Source organism: Bos taurus, chromosome 19 (assembly GCF_002263795.3).
Source record: "Bos taurus isolate L1 Dominette 01449 registration number 42190680 breed Hereford chromosome 19, ARS-UCD2.0, whole genome shotgun sequence".
NCBI classification, from domain to species: Eukaryota; Metazoa; Chordata; class Mammalia; order Artiodactyla; family Bovidae; genus Bos; species Bos taurus.
In genome coordinates, this window is record NC_037346.1 from 39,088,301 (window position 1) to 39,112,574 (window position 24,274).

The window sequence follows — 24,274 nt, forward strand, 5'->3', positions numbered from 1 at the left end:
GGAAATCCAGGGGCTTTCAGATCTCAGCAGAATTCCCAGAGAATTTTCTCTTCTGGGCTCCTCAGACCCCCGTGGGGATGTGGGGCTCATTGGGAGTGTCCAGGCTATAGCCACAAGTGGAAGGAGCTGAGGGGGCATCATTGGACCTTCCGCCTGATGCCAGAAAAGGCGGAGGCCTCCTACAGCCTCCCTGATGGGGGTCGTCCAGCTTTCACTTGAGCCCTTGTGAGGACAGAGGGCTCACAGCCCCATCTGGGTCACTTTCCAGATGTATATGATTAGAATGATCTCCCTGGCTAAGAGCTTAGCTCGGCCTTCTCAAATCTCCCACCTGGCTATGTCTTCTGAAACCGTATGAAGCAAGCCTGTTACTTCTGTGGCACTTTAATCTTTTGAGATTTGAGGATATCCCCTCCTCAAACCTCCTGCCCCATGGAGCCCAGCCCCTACCCCACGCAGAAATCCCTAGCTTCGGGCTGGGCACAGGATCCACTCCTTCTGCCAGATGTGTAACCTGGAGGGTGGCTGGCTACAGGCAGGGGCTTCTCAGGATGAGTACATTAGAGTTGCAGTTTCGAGGTGGGGAGCAAGGGGGATTTCGTAGTGAAATTCCTACCGAAATTCCTGCCCTGGAGTCTTCTTCCCTCTGCACCCAGCTGCGCCTTTCTTCTGCAGCTGAAGTCCCCTCCGGCCTGGTGCCAAGGAAGAGCCAGGGGATGAGGACCGTTGAGGGAGGGGAGGGGCTTCTCGCCCTCCAAAGGGTTTGGATTAGGGGCGCCAGGTAGGTTAGGCTGCCCGAGATCAGGGGTTAGTGAACCCCTGAGGGAGCTGTCCTGGCTTCAGCAGGCAGACTGCCCTTCACTTTGGCGCCCTCCTGTCACCCACTTTCCCTCTGTGTCTGAGCAGGGCAACTGAAGGGAGCCTCCTCTCAGGCACTAACCTCCTTCTCTCCCTCTTGCCCCATAAACACACCCATGTGCCCCCAAACCCTCTTCAGACACCTTCTGCCCTGCCATCTCGGGGAATCCCAAGTACTCAGGTGGGGTGGCCAGAGGGTAGCGGAGTGTCTCCCCAACCCGGCTCTCCACTCAGTTCTGGTGAGCCAGCCAGGACTGGGCTCCGTCCCTTCAGCGGACTGTCCCTTGGGACTCATGGTCCCTCGCATCTTCTTACTGCTGCTCTTGAAGGATGCATGTGTGTGTCAGTCTGTCTGTGCCTATGTGTGTGTGTGCGCATGTCTGTGTCTCCGTGAGCATGTGTGTGCTCCTCGGTGTGTCTGCACCTTTGCACACGAGCATTCTTGTCTGGGTGTTTGTGGTGTGTCCCGTCTACGTGAGTGCGTGTGGGTGTGTCTGTGCTCGTGTCCACGTGCACGTGTGTGTGTGTGAGATTGTGCAGCGGGCACTTCCCAGGCAGGAAGGCTGTGTGTCCAGAGTCGGTGAGCTTCAGCTGAACTGAACAGAACGGACACCTGACTTGCTGCACTCATTTCCCTGGACGCATAGGTGTCTTAAGGGGACTGAGGAAAAAAAGGAAAAGGAAGCTGTTGGGCTGATGAGTGTGGGAGAGGAAGGGAGAGGGGAGCAGGGGTCTGGGCACAGCCGGGTCGGTGCGCCCCGGCCGTCCCCCCAGGTCCTCCAGGCTGCAGGAGGCTGTGTGTGGACTGGCATCTCACCCTTGCTCGCTCTGCTCCCGCAGCTGCCCCTGGGCCCGAGAGATGGGTGCTCTCCTGCGCGCCCCCTCCCCTGGCAGGGCCCACGGACGCTGCTCCTGCGCAAAAGCCTCCAGGATGGCTTCGGCTTCACCCTGCGGCACTTCATCGTGTACCCGCCCGAGTCCGCCGTGCACTGCAGCCTAAAGGTAGGCCCGCACCCCCGCCCGCCCTGAGGGAGCTTCAGGGCAACTCCTTTGTGCTCTCCTCCGGGTGCTTCTGTGCCTGGGGAAGAGGGTCACCGAGAGGCAGGGGCAGCCCTGGCTGGGTCACCTGTGTGGCATGACAAGCCCCCGATCCGCTCTGGGCTCAGTCTTCTAAGGAGAATGGGGTGGTTGGTTTGGGGCAAGGAGCTAGAGGTGGGGGAGTCAGGATGCTCCCCCAACCCCGGGACTCTCGGCCTCTGGAAGGTGAACAGCTTCTCAGGAGATGGGCTTCCAAGGACCCATTGTCTACCTGCCACTTCTGAGCTGGGTTAGTTTGACCCTCCCCAGCCTGAGCTTTAGGGCAGTCGTCCTCACACACCTCCGGGGCCCCTCCCAGAGTGCCCCCGGCCCTTGCTGGCCTCAGCTCTGGGCCTAAAAGAGCCCTGTGCTGGGCTGGGGACCTGGGCCCCAGTGCTGGTACAACTCCTAACTCACGGTGGATCTTGGGTACTCTCGCTCTTTCTGGGCTTCATGTCTGCTGCTGTCACCTGAGGGCATTTATCTATTTGACTCCGAGAAACCCTTCCAGGTCTAATATAAATATCAGGTTCTCTGAGTACAGGAACTGGGGCTACTCAAACTGAGCCACGGTATGGGCTGGGGGCAGGGGGTGGTCCCTGACCGGAAAGCTTGTGGGGGGCCTAGGCAGGAACCAGGACTCCCCAGGAGGGCCCAATTCCCTTCCCCTCCTCTCTCCCAGCAGGAGGGGAGAACGATTTATTTTGGGGCCCATGAACCTGTTTCTCCCCTCCACCAGGGCTGGGACCAGCCTGCACAGCTGTTGAGGGACAGGGAGCTTAGTCCCACCTGCCAGAGAACCAAGGCATTGGATTTCTCTGCCTGGGTCCGTGTGCCTGCTCGTGTTTCTTTGTATGCACACATGCGTGCATGGTATGCTAGTCATGTACACGCGTGTGTGTATATCTAGACATGTGTCTATATATACGCTTCATGTGTGCATGTCGCTGCATAGCTCTCACACCCGTGTTTGAGTCTGGGTGTGAGCCAGATCTTCTCATTGGCTGTAAGAGGGGCTGATGGTGTGTGGTAGGGGCACTGCCTCACCCCTTATGCCCGAGGACACCAGCCTCCCAGTTCCCAGGAACCTCCGGTCCTTCCTTCCCCAGAATGTCCCCCCTTTCTGGACCTTCGTCCTTCTCTCAGGGGACCTCCGGAGGGTGGCCCTGCAGATGCAGCTCAAGTGGTCTAGGCTGGGTGGTTGGCCTGTGTCTCAGAGAGACCTTGCTAACGTGGAAGACCCCAGGGCAGGGCAAGCCAGAGACAGGCTCCATCCCTTTCCAGAACATGCCCAGGGCTGGGAGCCTGCAGGGCACTCACCCGTCTAGATGCATCCATCTGCCGCTGCCACTGCTCACAGTGCTGTCAGCTCATATCAGCGGGCACGCGCCCCGCTCAGGAAGGCGGGTGCCAAGGGACTATGCTCCAGCAGAGCCCTGCGGCTTCCTGTCCTGGCTGAGGTGCCCCAGACTCCTGGGGTCTAGCACTGGCTGCTCTGTTGTCTCTGAGTGGCCCTGGACAAATCACACCCTGTCATCTGTAAAGTGGTGATCTGTGGAACAGATTAGACAAGATGACCCCAAAGGTCCTATCCAGTTGGAAAATGCTGCACGCCACTGGCCTGGCCTGTCTCTCTGATTTCTTCTTGCCTTTTTCCGATTTCTCCCCAAATGCAGTGCCCTTCCCTCCTCACTCACAGGGATGAGCCCAGAGACCTCCCTCGTGGGTCTCCTTGAGGCCATTTCTTAGCCCTGTACCTAGATGCTGGAAACATTTTCATATCTACTCTCTCCCACTCAAGAACTTCACTGGCTCCCTCGTTCTTTCCTTTCAGACCTGAAAGCTTGAGTCTGACTCTTGTCACTTGCTGGTGTTGACTCTCTTTCTGCTTCAGCTCAGCTGACTCAGTCCTATTTCTGCCACTGAGTGCCTGCATCCTCTGCTCACCTCACCCCAATGCCTTCTTTCAGCTGGCCTGAAACTTGCCTTAAACCGCCCCCTCCCAGAGGGACTAATCAGGCCTCTCCTCCCCATTCTCTGAGAGCTGATAGCCACTGTTTGCGCTTGTCATGCCTGCTTATCTGTGTCTGCCTGGGTCCTGTCTGTGTGTCATGGGTTTGACCCCTCCTCCACTGGGCTTCGAGCTCTCCAAGGGAAGGGGTCCTGAGTCCCCCATTGGGTTGGTGGCTTTCAGATGGCTGAGTTGCTGATGTGGTAGGACTAGCAGGCATGAGAGAGGGCTCCTGTGACCCGGGGACATTGCCTGGGATGTGACCTCCCCATGGACACCCTTCCCTCCCCCTCTGGCTTCTGGGCTACTTGAAGGATGATAAGAGGGGAGGCTGATGGGTGGGGGAGCTTGAAGGGGCCCACCCCGGCAAAGCTGGGCCTCCCCCTGTGCTGCCGAGGGCCCACACCCACCTCTGTCCCCTGCAGGAGGAAGAGAATGGAGGCCGAGGAGGAGGTAAGGAGTGGACGGGGCTGGGCTGGGCTGGGGGCCCGCTCTGTGTCTGGCCCTCTCCTGCAGGTCGGCGTGGATTCTGCTGCACCCTTGCCCTTGACTGCAGCCCCTGTCTGCTGTTTCCTGTGTATCCACTTGCACATATGCTTACTCTCTGCGCCCTCTCTTTTCTCCACATTTGTCTTCCTCGGACCTGTCCATTTCATGCTGGGGGTGGTGTTCTGAGGAGCAGATGGGTTTCTAAGCCCTGGCCCCTGCCCTAGAGTTACTCCCAGCCTAGATGGAAGCTCAGGCGGGACCTGCAGGGCCCTGGGGGTGGGAAGGCTGATTGAGGGCTGTCCTTGGGGGCAGAGACACGAGGGTTCTCGGGGTATGAGGGCGGCCCTGAGGTCCTTCTGTTTCCAGACATGAGACTAACTCCCCTGGCTGTCAGCCTTGCTCTCCCAAATGGCTTCCCAGGGTATTCAGGGCAGACCTCCTTGAACAGGCAGGCTTCCCCGTCTGCCGCTGAGGCTTCTACTGGGCGCACGTGGGGACTCTGTCTTTCTGAATCCCCACTGCAGAGGCCTGTGATGGGGGAGGAGCCAGCCGGCCTAGTGCAGGCCTGTTTCTCTGATGGATACAGCACTTAGCAGAGGAGTAATGCTGGGATGTAGTGATGTCATCAAGGAGGGAGTGCCAGTCCTGGGATTGCGGGCCTCTGCAGCCCTGACCCTGGGGAAGGGAGTGGGGTGGGAGGTCAGGGTGTCTGTGAGCCTCAGGGCCTTGCTCAGCTCTCCCTGGGTCTGGATGTGGACACTCTCTGAGCGTGCGGGTGTCTCTCCCCACTGGCCTTTTAGGGCACCCTTCTTTTGTCTTGTGATGTTTGTGTGTGTGCGTGTGTGCATGCCTGTCTGTCTGCCGCACTAGACAATGAGCTCGGGAAGGGCAGGGGCCACGTCCGTGCTTCCTCTGAGGTCTACTTTCTAGCATGGTGCTAGGACACAGGAGCCATTTAAGGGGTGACTCCATGCACCCGTGTAGCTTTTCATCCTCCCAGCAGTGTGTTTTTTCTGATCCTGTGTGTCCGTGTCCCTGTGGATGTGTGGCTCTGTTTTGTGTCCGTGTGAGTGTGCTCATTCTCTGAGTGTGTGTCCCCCATGTGTGTAGCTGTGCATGGGTGTGACCTTCAGTAGCCATCCCCAGCTAACCTGACTGATGCTCAACAGGATCCTCCCCCCGGCACCGCCTGGAGCCCATGGACACCATCTTTGTCAAGAACGTGAAGGATGATGGCCCCGCCCATAGGGCGGGCCTTCGCACAGGTGAGCTGTCCCAGTTACCTGGCTCATTGTCATTCATATGTGATGCAGGGGGTCTCGGGTGGGGCTACTGACACCCTTTGACCTACTCACCTGTGGCCATGCCCCTGGTTCCCAGGAGACCGGCTGGTGAAGGTGAATGGGGAGAGTGTCATTGGGAAGACCTACTCCCAGGTCATAGCTCTGATCCAGAATAGGTGAGCACCCCTGCCTCCCTTCTCCCATCAGAGCCCCCAGCCCACTCCCTGAGTCCCTCCACACCCTCCCCCTCGGCCCTGGTGGTGCCCTGGCGACCAGGATCCCTGTTCTCCCAGACCCTGTTGCCTCAGCCTGGCCTGACCCCCTGCCCTGTCTCCGTAGCGATGACACTCTGGAACTCTCCATCATGCCCAAGGACGAGGACATCCTCCAGCTGGTGAGTCCTCCCGGCTCTCTGAGGTGGAGGACCCTGGGTGCGGGGCGGGATACAGCCCTTCTCCTTGGCCTCTCTCCCATGTTGGCCCCTCTAGGAAGCAGAGGAAAGAGTGTGGGGGCACCACCAGCCCGGCACTGCCCCACTGGGGATGCCAGGCCCGTCCCCGGGCTGGGGCTGCTGGCTGCTTCATTCAGGGCTGCGCTGTGTTGGGGGAGGCGGGCACTGGCTTTGACCAGCAGGATTCCTGCCAGGGTGTCTGGGAGGAAGGTGGCCCAGCAGGCCCTGCCAGACTGGCACGTCCCTGTGGCTCCTGTAAGATGTCTGTTCCCCGCCCTCTCCCCACCTGGCCTCGCGTGAGCACGTCTCCTGTAGATACATACACACACAGACACACACACACAAAATACTGTTGTGTGCTCCCATTCACACGGCATACCACGGACCACCCCATGCTCAAGCAGACACGCTCAGTACACAGCCACACCACACAGCCCGTGGCCCACCCTTCATCTAGCCTGTCCTATGTGATAACGCACCCCAGACACAACACACCACACACACAACCCCTCAGTACGTAGGCACCACCCCACACGCATGACCACGGGCATCACAGCATACCCCACACTCCTCAGCATCTCGGATCCCCACAGCACGCCACCAGTGTGTCACAGCACACACTCGGGGTTCTCACCCCTGTGGCACGAATATTTAGGACATCACGAATGCTTGCTGCTGTCAGAACACATGTGCCCACAGACATCCCAGCCTGCTCCATCCCAGCCCTGGCGTGTGTGCTCAGCAGTGCGACAACCACATGAACTTCCCCAATCATGATACGCGGTGCAGACGCCCCTTCCTTCACCCCACTGCCTACAGAGCAGGCACCATAGACGTGGCACGCGATGTGCCCTGCACTCACGTGTGTACCCGTTTATGCCACACACTCCATGCCTGACGTGTGCACACACACAAACACACACGCTGCCTCTCTGTTCCCTCCCAGCTCTGACCCAGAGCCCAGAGCAGTCCTCTCTGCCCAGTGCCCAGTTCCCTGGTCTCATGAGTGCCAGCCAGAAGCCAGCTTGCTTGCCCCCAAGGTCACTGCCCCCCAGGAGAGGGCTGCGGGCCAATCCTGGAGGCCTTGGGAGCCGCCGTGCTGGCCTCTGCCCTGGATGTGTGCTCACAATCACTGTAATCTCAGTGCCATGCTTGGCACCATGCCCCTCTGGGAACCTCCACCCCATGACCTCGATAGTCCCCTTGCCCTTCCTGGGGAGGGGGAGGCAGGGATGGATGGGGGCCCAGAGAGGTAGGTGGACGGCTTTTCCCAAGTCTCAAAGGCCCTGCCCGTGTGCACCTTTTCCAGGCAGAGGCAGGCGTGTTGTGGTGGGGTGGGGGACTGTGTGTGACCGGGCGGGACCTAGGGCCGTGCTCTCTCCTCTGGGCAGGGTGGGGCAACAGCTTTGAGCTCTGCTGCCCCAGCTCGGGTGGGCAAGCAGCCCCAGCTGTCAGCATCTGGGGGCCTCCGCCGGCCCCCCTCTCCCTGGCTAGCTGGAGGGTGGGGCCCAGGCATTCCTGTGGTTGGGAGCCAAGGCTGGAGGCCAATGGCGCTGCGGCAGCTGCTGACGCCACCGCCGACGCGGCGAGGCCCCTCCACACCCATCCTCCCCTCCCTCCTCCTCCCGCCTGCGAGAGAGAGTCGGTGGGGGCCGAGGGCAGTCGCCGGGAGGGCAGGCTGGGGGACCCCGAGGCCAGGGCCGGCACAGTGGTCAGCGGGGGCTGGCGGGGGCTGGGAGGGTGGAGGGGGCCGGGATGCCACCACAGCGGCTGTGATGCGGGGAGTCCGGGGAGCCGGCAGGATGGCAGGAGGGAGAGGTACGTGAGTGTCCTGGCTGGTGTGTGGGTCCTAAGGGGGCTGAGTACGGGGTGTGGTTTACTCACCCTCGTCACGTGATGTGTGTGCCCGGGACTGGAGCTGTAGTTAACTGTGTGTGTGTGTGTGTGTCTCATTGTGCTTCTCTGTGTGTGTGTGAGTGTCTCTGGGTGTGTATTTTCCTGGGTCTCCTTGTGATGTGTGTGTGTGTGTGTGTGTGGTTTGGTTTCACCCTCCCTCTTTGATACTTCATGCTGAGCTAGGCCCCTGGGTAGCCCCTCAGGGGCCAGGCTAGGCCAGGGCCACAAGGCCGCTGTCCCTGGGGGCTGCCTCCTTTTTTGGCCGGGCCTGGGCGCTGGCCCTGCCACTCCTCAGCAATGCAGCGTCAGCCTCAGCTCCCAGCGCCAAATTCCAGGGCTGGGGTGGCAGAAGGTGGCGCAAGGTCCCTCAACCAGTCTGGCCTCTCCCTCAAGCCTGGTCCAGAGAAGCAGGGGGTGAGCAAGTCCCTCCCCCGCCCCCCAGTGGCCCAGGAGCCAGGCCCTCAGCTTCCCGTCCAGGGGGATGGAGGGACAGCTGGGCTCTCCCAGCCCCCGCCCACCCCACCCTGGACACACCCCTTAGGCGGCTCCCTCCCCTGTCATCTGCCACCTTGACTGGTCTCTGGTGGGGTTTCCCAGCTCCACCCGAGGGTCTGTGGGCACCATGGGACACAAGCAAGCAGGGAGGCGGCTGAGGCCAGCATGAGGGGAGGACCCCAGAAAACAGATGTTGGAATGTTTGTGGCTAAAGGCAGTCCTTGTCATAAGCCTTAGAAAAATCCTGGCTCTTTCTCGAGTGAATGTGTGTGTGTGTATGTGTGTATGTGTGTGTAAGACTCAAAGGCCTCTTATTTCTTTGTCCTCCCCTTGACTCTCTTTGGAGCATGCCTTCTCACCCCCGCCCTCTCAGGACCACCCCCAAAGCTTGGTCCCCTTCCTTCAGGCCCCTTTCTGGAGGGCCTTGACCTCCGGGGGCTGCTGTAACCCTGCCCTGTGGGGTCTGTTCAGCCCTGCTCACCTGCCTTTGTGTCCCCGGGCAGGCCTACTCCCAGGACGCCTACCTGAAGGGGAACGAGCCGTATTCTGGAGAGGCCCGGAGCATCCCAGAGCCACCCCCGATCTGCTACCCCCGAAAGACCTACGCCCCGCCAGCCCGGGTCTCCACCTGGGCCGCTATGGTTCCTGAGCCGCTCTCAGCACTGCCCGGTGACCCCCGGAGTCCTGCTGCCTGGAGTGACCCGGGGCCCCGCATCCCGTCTACCGCCCGCTCCCATCCGGACCACCCTTCCTTGGGGATGAGCCAGCCCCGCCCCAGCCCTGGTGCCTTCCCCCGCCTCCCCCCAGAGCCCCGGACGCCTCGTGCCTTCCCGGAGCCTGGCAGCCGGGCACCCCCCAGCAGACTGGAGTGCCAGCAGGCCTTGTCAAACTGGCTGTCGAACCAGGTACCCCGCAGGGCGGGGGAGAGACGGTGCCCCGCCATGCCCCCCCGGGCCCGTAGTGCCTCCCAGGACCGACTGGAGGAGGTGACTGCCCATCGCCCTTGGCCCTGCTCCACCTCCCAGGGTGCCTTGAGCCAGCTGGGCCAGGAGGGCTGGCACCGAGCACGCTCAGACGACTACCTGAGCCGGGCCACCCGCTCTGCCGAGGCGCTGGGGCCAGGAGCGCTGCTGTCACCCCGCTTCGAGCGCTGCGGCTGGGCTTCCCAGCGACCGTCTGCCCGCACCCCTGCCTGCGCACCCAGGGACCTGCCCGGGCCCCAGGCCCCAGCCCCTCCTGGCCTGCAGGGCCTGGACGACCTCGGGTACATCGGGTACCGGAGCTACAGCCCATCATTCCAGCGCCGGACTGGCCTCCTGCAGGCGCTCTCCTTCCGGGACTCCCCCTTTGGGGGGCTGCCCACCTTCAACTTGGCCCAGTCCCCCTCACCGTTCCCACCAGAGGCCTCTGAACCACCAAGAGTTGTCCGACCAGAACCCAGCACCCGGGCCTCGGAGCCTCCCGCCGAGGATCGCCGTGATGAAGTGATCCTGAGGCAGAAGCCTCCCACGGGCCGCAAGGTCCAGCTGCCCCCCGCAAGACAGATGAACCTTGGGTTTGGTGACGAGTCCCCAGAGCCAGAGGCCAGTGGGCGAGGGGAACGCCCGGCCAGGAAGGTGGCCCCTTTGGCCACTACTGAAGACTCTCTGGCTTCCATTCCCTTCATCGGTGAGTGATGGTGCGGGTGGCTTGTCTTGGGAGACTTGCTTTTCCGTGTCCCTGTTGTCCTCCACCTACCTGCCACCCAAGCGAAACTCTGGGGTGGGTGCTGATGGGATCAACTCATTTCTGTGGCCATCCATCCATTCGTCCATCCATCTTTCTCCCATCATCCCGTCATCCCTCCTCCACTCGTTGACGCGTCCAGTCTTCTTTCCATCCACCTTTACTTCCCCTGTCTCTCCTTCCCTTCCTTCCTTCTTTCCCTCCCCGTCTCTGGCCTCCTTTGTCCTGTTCTTCCCCTCTTCTTTCTTTTCACTCTTCCTTCCACTCTTTCTCTATCTTTCCTTTGTTCCGTTCACTCTTTCTTCTTTCCATCCGTCTCCATCCTTCCATGCATCCAGCACCGAGTTGTGCAAGGCACTGTGCTAGGCTCTGTCTTCTCCTGGAGCGCATGGTCCATGGGAATGTATGATCAGACGAGAACGATCCAGGTGAACGGGTGTGTAATAGGAGTCGGGGAGCGCTGAGAGACAGAGAAGGGCTGGGCTGGGGCACAGTGGCCAAGGAGAGAAAGGAGATTGTGGCTAAGACGAATGAGTTAGTCAGGGGAAGAAAGTTCAGGGAGAGAGACGAGAATGTGCAAAGACCCTGAAGTGTGAGTTAGGATGTCCTTCCAGGTCACTGCATGGGTTGGGAGGGGCCTATTAGTTGATGAGGAGTTCGGACTTCACTTTGAGAGCAGAGGGAATACTGAAAACTTGTTAGGAATGGATGCGTAAAGGGGAGATGGGACAGCGGAAGGGTTGGTGATTCCCAGGTTTCTGGCCTTCCTGGAGGGTAGAGCCTCACCTCTGTATCAGGAAAGAAAAGGAACGAGACGGGAAAAGATTTCAGGTTTGCTGAATAAGAGGTGCTCATGAGGGAGCGTGATCAGCTGGGCTGGGTCTGGGGGCTTGGGAAGACTGGCCTGCAAGATCATGGAACTGGAGCCCAGAGGTGGTAACCGGACCTGAGGGTGGTGAGCTCACCCAAGGGCAGCCATGGGAGTGACCCTGGGGAAGATCCCCAGGCCAGGAGAGGAGGCACGACCTGCCCCCCGCACCCCAGCCCCCAAGTCCGCTGAGCTAGCCTTGTCTAATAGGGCAGACACAGCCTTTCGTCTCAGTAAGCTCCCAATATGAAGTTAGGAGGTAGTTCCAGTCCAAGGGGGTGATGTGGCACCCACTTCAAGGAGCCCCCAGTTGGTGGGGGAGATAGATGGTCCTTATCCTCTAGAAGCTCCCAGTCTGATGGGGGAGACACATTCCATGGCCTCAGAGAGCCGTCAGTCTGGTGGGGCAGACACAGTTCCTGCCTCTAGGAGCCAGGTTTAAGAGGGGTGACTTGCCCCCACTCCTGGGTGCCCTCAGTGTGATGGAGGAGGCTGAAGCTGAGCTTGCATGACCACAGTGGTGGCTCAGTTCCCTTGGCAGTGGGCGTGTTGCCAGGAGGGCCCTGGAGGGCTTTTGGAGTCTGGGGATATGGTCCCAGCCTGGCTATGAGGCTGGGGCCCTGGGGTGGCAGGCAGGTTCAGGCTTCTGGGACCTTCACCCACCGCTCCCTCTGCTCTCGCAGACGAGCCCACCAGCCCCAGCATTGACCTCCAAGCCAAGCACGTCCCTGCTTCTGCTGTGGTCTCCAGCGCCATGAACTCCGCCCCTGTCCTGGGCACCAGCCCATCCTCCCCAACCTTCACCTTTGCCCTCGGCCGCCATTACTCCCAGGACTGCAGTGAGTGCTTCCCGCAACCCCAGCCCCAGCCGCTCCCTTGCTGCCTGGTCCCACTGGTCCCTGTTGGGCCCACTGCCTGATGGCTGGCCTCCCCCGACTGGCTTCTGCTTCTCCTGGGGTCCCCTGGGGACCAGGTCCCCGGGCCCTGCCTGGATGGGAGGGCTCTGGGGAAGCCCCCTCCGCTGCCCCGCTGATCTGGGCGGCTTTGCAGGCAGCATCAAGGCCGGCCGCCGTTCTTCCTACTTGTTGGCCATCACCACCGAGCGCTCCAAGTCCTGCGACGACGGGCTCAACACCTTCCGGGACGAGGGCCGGGCTCTGCGGTGAGGACCGGGTGTGGCAGGGCTCTTGGCCCTTGGGTCTTCTACACGCGGGGGCAGTGGGCTTCCCACTGCAGGACCTTTGATCATTGGGACTTGTGGGAGGTCCAAGTGGTGCCTCTCGTATGCCTCATCCTTGATCCTCACCGCCTAGGCGCCTGCCGAACCGCGTGCCCAGCCTGCGGATGCTTCGAAGCTTCTTCACTGATGGGGTGAGTGGCACGTGTGATGTGAGCTGGTGAGGGTGTCGGAGGGCTGGGGTGTCCCACGCCTCAGCTCTGGAGCCTAGCCTTGGCAGCAGGGCCTGGCCTGGGACTCCTATGATCCCAAATGGGTCACCCGGATTCCTGTCTCCTTCCTACCTTGGCTCTCCCCACACTCACTTTGTGCCAGCCATGAGACCCACCCTCTCTGGGGGCTCTGTCATCCCCTAAAGACACCGTGAGCCCCCCTCCCAAGGCCTTTGCACTGTCCTGCCAAGCCCCCACCTCTCGTCTAGAAGGTCCTCTCCATGCCCACCTCCATAGCCGCAGGACTCACTTTTTCACTTTCTCTAGATTTACTTTTTTTCTCTAGATTTTTTTAGGCCTTCCATCAGATTTCAGCCTAGCCCTGACTTTCATGCCTCCCCCCACCACCGGGCTTTCCTCTGAGCACTTCCCCTGTTGAGCACTTTATGGGCTCATCTCCTTTCTTGCCTGTCTCCCCAGCTAGAATGTAAGCTCCATGCGGGCAGGGGTTTCACTTGTCTTAGTCACTGCTTGACCCTACTGGGTGTCTAACACAGTGCCCATGCTGGGAGGCACTGGGTCGGTATTTGTGTGGTGTCTTCAGGGGACAGCGAACACCCTGGAAAGGGCGGCGGGGACACAGGGTTGAGAGTGATGGAGAGGCCAACGTTTCCAGCCTCAGGACTTTGGGAGACACAGGATCAGTTCTGAAATGGCCTTAAGTGTCTTTTTTTTTTTTTAATATTTTATTTATTTATTTTCTAAAATATTTATTTATTTTTGCCAGCTCTGGGTCTTTTGTTGCTGTGTGAGGGCTTTCTCTGGTTGTGGTGGGCAGGGGCTTCTCTTCATTGTGGTGCGCAGGCTTACTGCAGTGGCTCCTGTTGTCATAGAGCTTGGGCTGTAGGGAACTCGGGCTTGAGTAGTTGTGGCGCACAGGTTTAATTGCCCCCCGGCACATGGCATCTTCCCAGACCAGGGATTGAATCGATGTCCCCTGCATTGGCAGGCAGATTCTTTTTTTTTTATTTTTAATTTAATTTACAACGTTGTGTTGGTTTCTGCCGTACGATAAATCAGTCGTAACTACATATATGTATATATATCCCCTCCCTCTTGAGCCTCTCTCCTGCCTACCACCCCCATCCCCCCCCTAGGTTGTCAGAGCACCAGGCTGGGCTCCCTGTGTTGTACAGGGCAGGCAGATTATTAACTACTGGACCACTAGGGAAGTCCAGGCCTAAATCTTTTTGATTATAGACGGGCTGGAAAAGGCATCTTGATTTCTGTTTTCTTCTTCTTGGCCACACCCTGTGGCTTAGTAGGATCTTAGTTGAACCTGCACCCTCAGAAATGAAAGTGAGCAGTCCTAACCACTGAACCGCCAGGGAACTCCTGGCATCTTGATTTTATTGACACCTTGATGATTCTGTCACCTGGCTTCCTCCTTTCACTTCCTCTGCTTACTTGACCCTCCCCTAACCTGTCACTGCTATTGCTGGAGTCCTGCTGACACTGGCACTTCCTCTGTTAACCCCTTGTGGGCATGACCACCTGCTCCACTAACTCAGTCTTTGTTGATGTTCCTACTTCCCCTGTTTATGTAACTCCATGCGGACACAATCACTTTCCCTGTTTCCTTAATTCCTTCAAGTCTATAAAGTTAAATGTGCTGAGGCAGGTGGTCGGCAGGTCACATAGCCTTTCCTCCTTTCTGGCTTCCCCATCACATACATCTCATGACAGCAACACAGATGGATCAGAGAGGGCAAGCAAGGCCTCTGAGACCACACAGCACAGAGGAGTGTGGTACACACCAGGCCTGTGGGGCTGCAAGTGGTCCATGGGGTTTCTGAGATGCTGGTACTGTGGGAGCCACCCTAAATTGCTCTCTGTTGTCTCTCTGCAGTCCTTGGATAGCTGGGGCACTTCCGAAGATGCTGACGCTCCTTCCAAGCGACACTCAACCTCTGACCTCTCAGATGCGACCTTCAGCGACATTAGGAGAGAAGGCTGGTTGTATTATAAGCAGGTCCTCACCAAGAAAGGGAAGGTAAGATGGCTGGAGGAATGAGCTGGAGGTGGATGGAAGCTGGCTCCAGCAGAACTCTCCAGTTTTTCCTACACCCACCCCACTGCCTCTGGAGCTAAGACTGCCGCATGAGGGGTAGAGGTTAGATGCCAGGAAGAACTTCCCAGGGATCCTAAAGAACTCATGAAAAAGTTCATCAGAGAGATGGTCTTTGCTGTGGGTGGATCTGATCAAGTTATGCTTGGAATTCTGACAATACTATCCCATGGTTGATCCTTGGTTGGCAGATCACACCCAGAATGGCCACTGGGGCTCATGGGAAATGACAGAGCAAGGCCAGGGTGATTCTGTTAGGGGAGCTGAAGCCCCAGAAGAAAGCAGAGTTCAGCCTTTCCAAGGCCATCAGAGGTTTTAGTCTTTATCCTGGAAAGTGTTAGTAGCTCAGTTCTGTCTGACTCTTTGAGATCCCATGGACTGTAGCCAGCCAGGCTCCTTTATCCATGGGATTCTCCAGGCAAGAATACTGGAGTGGGTTGCCATTCCCTTCTCCAGGGGATCGTCCCTACCCAGGGATCAAACCCAGGTCTCCTGCATTGAAAGCTGGCTCTCTACCATCTGAGCCATGGCGGCTTTATACTAAGGACTGTAGTTCATGGGGTTGCAAAGAATCAGACATAACTTAGTGACTGAACAACAAGGGGCACCTAAAAGCCCCTGGTGCCTCTCCCACTGGGCTTCTTGTGGGGAGTGAATTAGACAGGGTCAAAGGGAGGTAAGGAGGCCAAGTAAGAGCTGCTCTGGAGATTCAGGTGAGAAAGGAAGGGGGCCTAGGCCTGGGTGGGGGAACAAGCAGGATCCCAAGGGGCAAAGGTGGAGCCCCTGGATCTGTGGAGCACGAACTCTGGCTCCAGGCAGCACCATGGGCTGCAGAAGCGGGAGGAGGAGCCACCCCACTGCTGTGCCTCCCCGCAGCACAGGCAGAGCCGGGCAGAGCGGTTAGCGTGAACCTGGGCTTGGCTCTTAACTGTGCTGCGAGTTGCTGGTGAAGCTCAGGCTGCTCGCTGACCTATGACCCAGTTTCCTCATCTGTAAGCGGAGTGAATGCTAATCCCCAGATCGTGCATCTTTGCTGAGGATTAAATGAGATGATCTAAGCAAGAGTTTACCTGGGTGCCTGGCCCTTGGGAGCTGCTCTTCTGCTTATTGCTATTGTTTGAATTTTCTATCCTGCCTTCTAGGGTATCTTGTACCTGGCGGGAACTTAAGCTTCAAAGTCAGACACACTTGGAATTCCTGCCCAGCCACTTATCAGGCACAAGGCAGCTGGTAACCCCCTTAATGTCCGAATCTCACTTTTCTGATCTGTGAGATGGGGACAGTGTTATTCTTCTCCAAGGGCCCATGTGAAAGTGAAGTGAGAGTGTAGTCCAAACAGGGCTGGCACTCCTCTGTGCCCTTGTCTGGCCTGTTCATGATGCTGGACAGCCTGCTGCTGCTAAGTCGCTTCAGTCATGTCCGACTCTGTTCGATCCCACGGACTGCAGCCCACCAGGCTCCTCTGTCCATGGGATTTTCCAGGCAAGAGTACTGGAGTGGGGTGCCATTGCCCTACTCAGCTCCAATTCTCTGCTGAGGTTCTACAGATTCAGGGGTGAAGGAGCCAGGCCAGTCCTGCCCTGCTGGGGTTCATGCTGGGTGGAGAAAGCACAGTGCTTGACTGCTGTGATGGGGGCACTCAGGAGAGCAGTGCGTAGCAACCTATGACCCTGACCTCAGTGGAATGGGAGGGGGTGTCTGGAAAGCTGTGAAGGGTGTCTAGGGATCTATGAAGCAGGAAGGGTGTGATCTGACAGGTGTGATCTGATGCCCTCCTGGGCAGTCTGGGGGGAAGGTGGCAGGGGATGCTGGGCGGCTAGGAGCCGGGATAAGAGATGGAAGGCCGGTGTGGAGGTGGGTGCCTGCCCGCTCGCAGGCCCATCCCTTGGGGTAAGCCTTTGCAGGTGAGGGGGTGGGGTGGAGGTGGGAGCCCAGGAGGTAAGTGTTGCATCTGTGACAGGCGGAGACAAGGCCATTGCTGTTGTCCAGGTGAGCGAGGGGAGCGGGGCGGAGGAAAGGGGACAATTTAGAGAGATGTGAGGGGGAAGGAAAGCTGGGCAGGCTGCAGGCTGGGAGGTGACGGAGGGTGGAGGAGGCAGTGTTGGTTCCTGGGGTCCCAGCTTGGGCTGGAGGGTCAGTGAATGGTGGGACCCTTCCCCCAGCCGGAGGGGCAGGTCTGGGGAGAGGCAGCCAAGAGGTTCTTTGTGGGCCTATGGCGTCCGAAGGCCCTGGCGCATCCCCCAGTGGAGGTGTCCTGGTGACAGAGGCTCTGAGGGTGCGGCATCAGGAGGGAGATCCACGTGGGGAGGGTGCTTGTCCATCAGAGAGGACACAAGTGTCTGCAGCCACAGGCGCAGGAACACTGAGGGAGAAAGCAAGAGACGGATGGGCCTTGGGAGGAAGCGGAGAATGGAGACCAAGGAGGAGTGGGCAGGTATGGACAAATGGTCTGGCCCAAGGCTGGAGGTGATAGCTGCTGACTCCTGCCTGACAGTGGGCTGTCCCCTGCTCTGGGAGCCCTCTGGCAGCCCAGCAGCAGGATCTCCTGGGCAAGGAAGGGACCTGGCCCCTCCCGGGTGCTTCGGTCTGTCCAGGATCCAGATTGCCAGGCAGATGTTGTCTGCTCCAGCCAAGTCCAGCCTTCCCCCGGCCCCCAGCTCCTTTGGAGGCCACTGACTATCAGTGAGAGGATGGGATGGGTGGGTGTGACATCCCTGCAGCCAGACCCAGCACTTGAGCTTATTTTTCCAATATGGCATACTGATGCTAGGGGCGGGGGCCTGACTTGTCCAAGGTCATCTAGCTGGTTTAGTCCCAAAGGGCCTCCTGGTCACCATCTCACTCTGACATTAAACTTCTCTTGGAGGGCCCTGCTGTTTCCTGCTTTGAACATCCCTGCCTGGGTCCAGTAGGTATGGGATGATGGGCAGGGTTCATGGCCAGACGTAGCTGAGTTCACCTGCCAGCCTCCAAGTCTCCTCATCTGGTTTGTTCTGAGGACAGAGGCTCTTGCTGGCTGAAGAGTCGTAGGTAGGCTGTGAGCCAGAGGAACGGTGCCCTCAGTCTAATGGGGGAGATGAAGCCCCAGCCCGCAGGGTGTTGTTCCGAGAACGACAAATTCATTTACTCAGTAAATATCGACGAGCACTTCCCCTGTGCCAGCATGGCTCTAGGCTCTCGAGTGTGGAGGCAAGAGGGCAGATGAGTTCCCTGACTCAGGAGCTTTTCCGAGCTTTCCCAATATGGAGAAAGCTGCCCATAGCCAGTAACCTGAGGCTGCGATGGGCATTCATAGAAGATGAACAGGGCGATGTAATTGCCTTTAAGTGGGGAGGAAGGAGGAGCTGCCATTAGGGGAGAAGCGCTTAGAGGTGGTTTTGCTAAGGAGGTGATGTTGGTAACACTTGAGCTTAGACCGTAAGGGTGAGAAGGAGGCAACCACATGAGGAAGAAAGACCAGGGGCTCTGGGCAGAAGGAATAGCATGTGCACAGATCTGGAGAAAGGAAAGGTTGGGCTTGTTCAGTAGAAAAGGCCCCTGTGTCTCGGCATCATGAGAAAAAAAGAGGGATGGGTTAGGAGAAATAGGCACCTGATCACAAAAGACCTTAGATTTGCTTCCAGCAGTGATGGGAAGCCATGAGAGGGTGCCAAGCAGGGGGAACCAGGACCTCATCTACATTTTGAAATGATGGCTGCAGCTGCTGCTTGCAGAGTGGGTTGCAGGAGGGAGAGTGGAAACTGGGAAGGTTCATGCAGTGGTCCAGGCAAGAGGTGTTGATGTGGTGGCAGGAAAGATGGAGAGAGGTGATATTCTAGAAGCAGAACAGTTGTGATTTCCTGATGGGTTGGAGTCAAGGTTGAGGAACAAGGAGGAGTCAAGAGCAATTCCCAGGTTTTTGGACAACTAGGTGGATTTACTGAGCTGAAAAAGATGGATGGAAGGGGAAAGGTAAAAATCAAGTGCCCCATAGTGAGCAAGCAGCATCTGCAGTGCCCGTGGGACATGCAGATGGAGACACTGAGCAGACAGTGGCAGGTACCGGAGCGTGGCTCTGGGGAGATGCTGGGCCACAGGTACGACTGAGCACCAGCATCAGCAGACAGACAAGATTTTAAAAAACGGGCGTGGATGGTGTCATGGGGGAGGTGTGCAGGGGGTGGGGGCCGAGGACAAAGTTCTGGAGCGCCCCCTCCTTTAGGGCAAGGACTCTCAGCTCAGCATTGTTGGCATTTTGGGCCAGATGAGTTTTTGCTGTGGGGTTGGCCTGGCATCAGCATGCTTAGCAGCATCCTCAGTCTGCCTCTGCCCACTAGGTGCCATAGCACTTCCCCAGGTGTGACAACTGAAAATGTCTCCAGACAAACATCTCCTGGTTGAGAACTGCTGATGTAGGGGATGTTGGTTGATGAGGGGCGGGGTGGAGGAGTAGAAAAGGAGTCAGTGAAATTAGGAGGAAAACTAGAAACCACAGGATCCTGGATGCCAAGAGAGAGTTTGGGGAGGGAAGGAATGACTGCTGGCTGGGTCCTATACCACCAAGAGGCCAAGCAAAGGGCTGAGAAGGGCCTGGACGCTGCCACAAGCTTTCGCAGTACTGAGCCCAGGTGGCCTGGGGGGCAGCTTCCCAGAAAGAGGAGAGGGAGTGGAGTCTTGAGTGAGAGGCAGAGAAGCAGGGAGAGCAAGCGTGGTTGACAGCTTCTGACAAGCTTTGCCCGCTAAGGGAAGCAGAATGTGGCCCCTGAATGGCTTTAGGAGGATTGTGCGGAAGGTGGGTCCTGCTTGGTTGAGGGGGTCTGATTGCCCTCTGGAGCCCCCTGCCGGTTCTCCGGGAGCATTGCCGATGCCGCCGGAGCGCCGATGCTAGCACTTGAAGAGAAGATTGGGGACCCTTTGAGGGCACTGAGAACGATGGATAGGGGTGTCCCGGCCGCTGCGGGGCTGAGAGAGGTGGGGGACTGCGTGCGGGAGGCCGCCCCAGGCGCCGGCGGGAGTGGCGCAGAGCAGGGGGCTCCCGGCGGGCAGTGGGGTAGGGTGCCCACCGCTGTCCACCGCCTGCAGCTCCTAGGGCCCCCTCGGGCTCTGGGGCGGGGAGGGCAGGCCCAGCCTCTCACCCCGCCCCCCTCCCCTCTCTCCCCCTCCCCGTGTCTCCCTGCAGAAAGCGGGCGGCGGCCTGCGCCAGTGGAAGCGGGTGTACGCCGCGCTGCGGGCGCGCTCGCTCTCGCTGAGCAAGGAGCGGCGGGAGCCCGGGCCGGCGGCGGCGGGGGCGGCGGCGGCCGTCGCAGGTGAGGACGAGGCGGCGCCCGTCTGCATCGGCTCCTGCCTGGTGGACATCTCCTACAGCGAGACCAAGAGGAGGCACGTGTTCCGGCTGACCACCGCTGACTTCTGTGAATATCTCTTTCAGGCTGAGGACCGGGATGACATGCTGGGCTGGATCAGAGCGATCCGAGAGAACAGCAGGGCCGAGGGCGAGGTGAGGGCCCGGCCCGGCCCCAGGCGGGCCAGGGAGGGCAGGGCAGGCCCCGGGCCCCTCTCACCGGCCGGGCTCCTCCCTTCCCCGCTCGGAGCCTCAGTCCCCTCTTGCATAAAATGGGCCAACAGGAGTATACCTGGCGACTCTGCCCGCCCAGGGTTTGGTGTGAAGAGAGGATGCATGGGCCAGTGGCTCACAGAGGGCCTGGCGTCCTTAGTATTCCATGACTGGCAGTAACAATAATAGCTGTCAGAGTGACAGTAATTATTATTATTATCATCGTTGTTATGACTGCCTTGGGCAGGCTCTGGCACAGAGAGGTCAGGTCCAGGCCAAACCTCAGCCTCTTGGTGGAGCTTCGGGAGGCAGGGGGATCTCCTGTGAAATGTATTACAGAAAGAGGTCCCCCTGGGCCAGAGCTGTAGGGGACCCCCCTGCCAGGGCTGGCCTTTCTGCAGAGGCAAAAACACATTGACCTTGGGAGGAGGCCAAGGGGATTGGCCTTTGGCAGCAGGCAGCAGGGGCTGAGCCAAGGGCTTTGGCAGGGAATCCAGGAGAAGTTTTAAATGGCGCCCCCTCCACGGTGGCGCTGCACGCCAGGGGCCTGGCTGGAGTATCTGCCTCGACTCACTCCAGCTCCCAGGTGGCTGCACAAGTGTGCCTCTGTACACCTGCAGTTCTGTGGGGGTCCTGGGCTGGGAGCTGGGGGCTGGCCTCTGCCAAGAGGATGGTGGGCTTGGGCCCTGGTCCAGCGTTCACCTGCTCTGACCACAGGAGGGGGTCCTAGTGCTCACCGAGGCCCACCATCTCACTGAGCCAGGCTCTGCTGCCCCAGGACAATGTCCTCGCTGCAGGGAGAAAAGCACCTGAAATTTAGGGCCCTTCTCTGCGGGGACTGGCTGGGGCTGTCCCCAACAGGGTATGAGCTGGGGGTCCCAAGTCCCTGCATTATTGCAACAGCTGCCCCTCCTGGGGCAGCTGGGCTGTGCCTTGCCAGAACTGTGATGAATGCCACATGCATAATTCTGCACCCCAACCCTGAGGTTGCCATATTATCTCTCCAAGGAGGAGACTGAGGCTCAGAGAGGTTAAGTGGATTACCCAAGGTCACACGGCTGGTGAGGGGGTGCTTGAGAGTCCGGCCCTGGTCTTTCTTGCTCTGGGGTCTGTCCCCTCCAGCTGGCAGATGGAGGAGAGGGGAGGCAAAGCTGAGGCAGGGGCCAGGGAGAAGTCCTGGTGGGTTGGCCATGGGCACTGATGGGGTCTGCTTTCTCTTTCCTTCCTCCAGGACCCCGGCTGTGCCAACCAAGCTCTGATCAGCAAGAAGCTTAATGATTATCGCAAAGTGAGGTGAGGCCCAGTCCTTGTCCTGGCCATGGGGTGGGGGACACCCCAGGCAGAGGTCATTCTCCTGGCCCATCTCCAGACTTGAGGGCAGCCCTGAATCGCCCTCTCTTGGGGGCAGGGAGGGCAGAGGGGCATTGAGGCCTCCAGTCCCCAGAAAGGCATGGGGGGAATGGTCTTGGGGATGGAGGAGAGGTCCGAAGACATGGGAAGCCAGGGCAGGTGGCATGCTGGGCCACCCCAGTGAAGACCTCTCCCCTCTTCCTACACAGCCATAGCTCTGGGCCCAAAGCTGATTCTTCCCCCAAAGGCTCTCGTGGCCTGGGGGGACTCAAGTCTGAGTTCCTCAAACAGAGTACGGCACGTGGCTTCAGAACTCAGGACCAGCCTGCAGGGAGCAAGGGTAGGAAGGTGGCTGCTAAGGGGGTGGTATGCATGTGGGTGTGTGCCGTGGTTATCCTCATGCATCTGCCCATGTGTGTATGCCTGTGAGGGGCTGGGGGCTCTGAGGGTCTCAGGGGTGGAAGGGCCTGGAGCCTGATTTCCCTCCAGGACATCCCAGCTGGGTGGTCCTCCAATCTCTGCTTGTGTCCTTCAGGAGCAGGAGGCAGCCTTTTCCATCTTCACACGCTTTTGACCATTAGAAAGTTCTTTCTTTGGTTGTACCAGAATCTGTGGCGCCCACTTTGTTGTCAGCCCCTGAGCCCATACAGAAGTCCCCTATTACTCTGAGGCCTCTCTTCCCCAGGGTGAACACCCTCATGACTTTGGCCTTCTCTGTTGGGATAGTATAATTTCCCATCAGCCCTCAGCATCCTGGTTGCCTTTCTGAAGGAGTCCCCTTACGTCCAGTGTGTGAATGTGATGTACAAGTGTCTGTGACCGAGTGTGGCTGCTGCCCCTCCCTGGGCCCCTAGCTCACCCGGGCTCTCTTCCTCCTCCAGCCCCAGATGACAGTGTCTCCACCTCCAAAACCCCCTGGGGCATCAGCATCATCAAGAAGAACAAGAAGGCGGCGCCCAGGGCATTTGGTGTCCGACTGGAGGAGTGCCAGCCAGCTACGGAGAACCAGGTGGGCTCCTGCCGTGCTCCAGGGCCAGAGGGGAGTGGGGCGACTGAGGCACAGAGGGTCAGAGCTGCCAGGGACCTTGGAACCAGCTCTCCACCTCATCTTATGGACACAGCTGGGGAAGCCGCTCAGGGAGGGAGCACAGAGCTGAGTCAGAGTCCCTGATTCCCAGCTGGTGCTCCTTCCCAGACCGTGGCAAAGCTTTGGTGTGATTTCTGGCTCCCAGATTGGAGGCAGCGAGAGCCTTTAGTAACTACCCTCCATGGGGTTCTGCCCTTTCTCTGCCCCCATCTTGTCCTTCCCACCTCTGGCCCACTGGTGGAGAATACTGTTCTTTTTTAAATTGTATTTCATTGAAGTATAGTTGTTGTACAATATTATGTAAATTATAGGTGTACAATGTAGTGATTCACAATTTTTTAGGGTTATGCTCCATTTATCATTATTATGGAATATTGGCTATGCTCCCTGTGTTGTGCAATATATCCTTGTAGCTTATTTTATACCCACTAGTTTGTACCTCGAATCCCCTACCCCTGTCTTGCCGCTGCCCGCTTTGCTCTCCCTACTGATAACCACTGCTTTGTTCTCTACATATCTGAGCCTGCTTTTTTGTTGTTGTTATATTCACTATTTTATTTTTTAGATTCCACATATAAGGGATATACAGTACTTGCCTTTCTCTGACTTATTTCACGGAGCATCATGCTTTCCAAGTCCATCCATATTGCTGCCAATGGCAAAATTTTATTCTTTTTTATGACTATGTAGTGGAGAAGGCAATGGCACCCCACTCCAGGGCTCTTGCCTGGAGAATCCCATGGATGGAGGAGCCTGGTAGGCTACAGTCCATGGGGTCCCTACGAGTCGGATGCGACTGAGCAACTTCACTTTCACTTTTCACTTTCACGCAATGGAGAAGGAAATGGCAGCCCACTCCAGTGTTCTTGCCTGGAGAATCCCAGGGACGGCAGAGCCAGGTGGGCTGCCGTCTATGGGGTCGCACAGAGTCGGACACGACTGAAGCGACTTAGCAGGAGCAGCAGCAGTATTACGTTGTGTACATGTACCGCATCTTCTTTATCCATTCATCTGTTGATGGACATTTAGGTTGCTTCCGTATCTTGGCAGCTTTAAATAATGCTGCTGTGAACATTGGGGTGCATGTATCTTTTCAAATTAGTGTGGTTTATTTTTTCTGGATATATATCCAGGAGTGGAATTGCTGGGTCATCAGTCAGTTCAGTTCAGTTCAGTCACTCAGTCATCTCTGACTCTTTGTGACGCCATGGACTGCAGTACACCAGGTCTCCATGTCCATCACGAAATCCCAGAGTTTGCTCAAACTCATGTCCGTTGAGGCGATGATGCCATCCAGCCATCTCATCCTCTGTTATCCCCTTCTCCTTCGCCTTTAATCTTTCCCAGCATCAGGGTCTTTCCCAATGAGTCAGTTCTTCGCATCATGTGGCCAAAGTATTGGAGTTTCAGCTTCAGCATCAGTCCTTCCAATGAATATTCAGGACTGATTTCCTTTAGGATGGACTGGTTGGATCCCCTTGCAGTCCAAGGGAATCTCAAGAGTCTCCTCCAACACCACAGTTCAAAAGCATCAATTCTTCAGCGCTGGGTCGTATAGTAACTCTATTTTCAGTGTTTTGAGAAATCTCCATGCTGTTTTCCACAACGGCTGCTTCAATTTACATTCCCACCAA

The 24,274-nt window shown here is 58.1% G+C and overlaps 1 protein-coding gene across 7 annotated transcripts in view; it reads left to right on the forward strand.

Moving 5' to 3' along the window:
- ARHGAP23 (Rho GTPase activating protein 23) overlaps positions 1 to 24,274 on the forward strand; it is an 81,320-nt gene that overhangs the window by 32,012 nt on the left and 25,034 nt on the right. For 3 of the 7 annotated variants that reach the window (XM_024980830.2, XM_024980828.2, XM_024980834.2), the window contains exons 2-15: positions 1,699 to 1,860; positions 4,372 to 4,399; positions 5,605 to 5,700; positions 5,816 to 5,894; positions 6,058 to 6,112; positions 9,064 to 10,228; positions 11,837 to 11,992; positions 12,204 to 12,315; positions 12,467 to 12,524; positions 14,452 to 14,595; positions 19,829 to 20,146; positions 21,435 to 21,496; positions 21,763 to 21,893; positions 22,435 to 22,562. In XM_024980830.2, the coding sequence (XP_024836598.1) occupies positions 1,699 to 1,860; positions 4,372 to 4,399; positions 5,605 to 5,700; positions 5,816 to 5,894; positions 6,058 to 6,112; positions 9,064 to 10,228; positions 11,837 to 11,992; positions 12,204 to 12,315; positions 12,467 to 12,524; positions 14,452 to 14,595; positions 19,829 to 20,146; positions 21,435 to 21,496; positions 21,763 to 21,893; positions 22,435 to 22,562 (2,694 nt within the window). Of the gene's footprint in view, positions 1 to 1,698; positions 1,861 to 4,371; positions 4,400 to 5,604; positions 5,701 to 5,815; positions 5,895 to 6,011; positions 6,113 to 7,802; positions 7,988 to 9,063; positions 10,229 to 11,836; positions 11,993 to 12,203; positions 12,316 to 12,466; positions 12,525 to 14,451; positions 14,596 to 19,828; positions 20,147 to 21,434; positions 21,497 to 21,762; positions 21,894 to 22,434; positions 22,563 to 24,274 lie in introns of those variants that run through there. The other 4 variants (XM_024980832.2, XM_024980831.2, XM_024980833.2 and 1 more) reach the window with 4 other exon arrangements.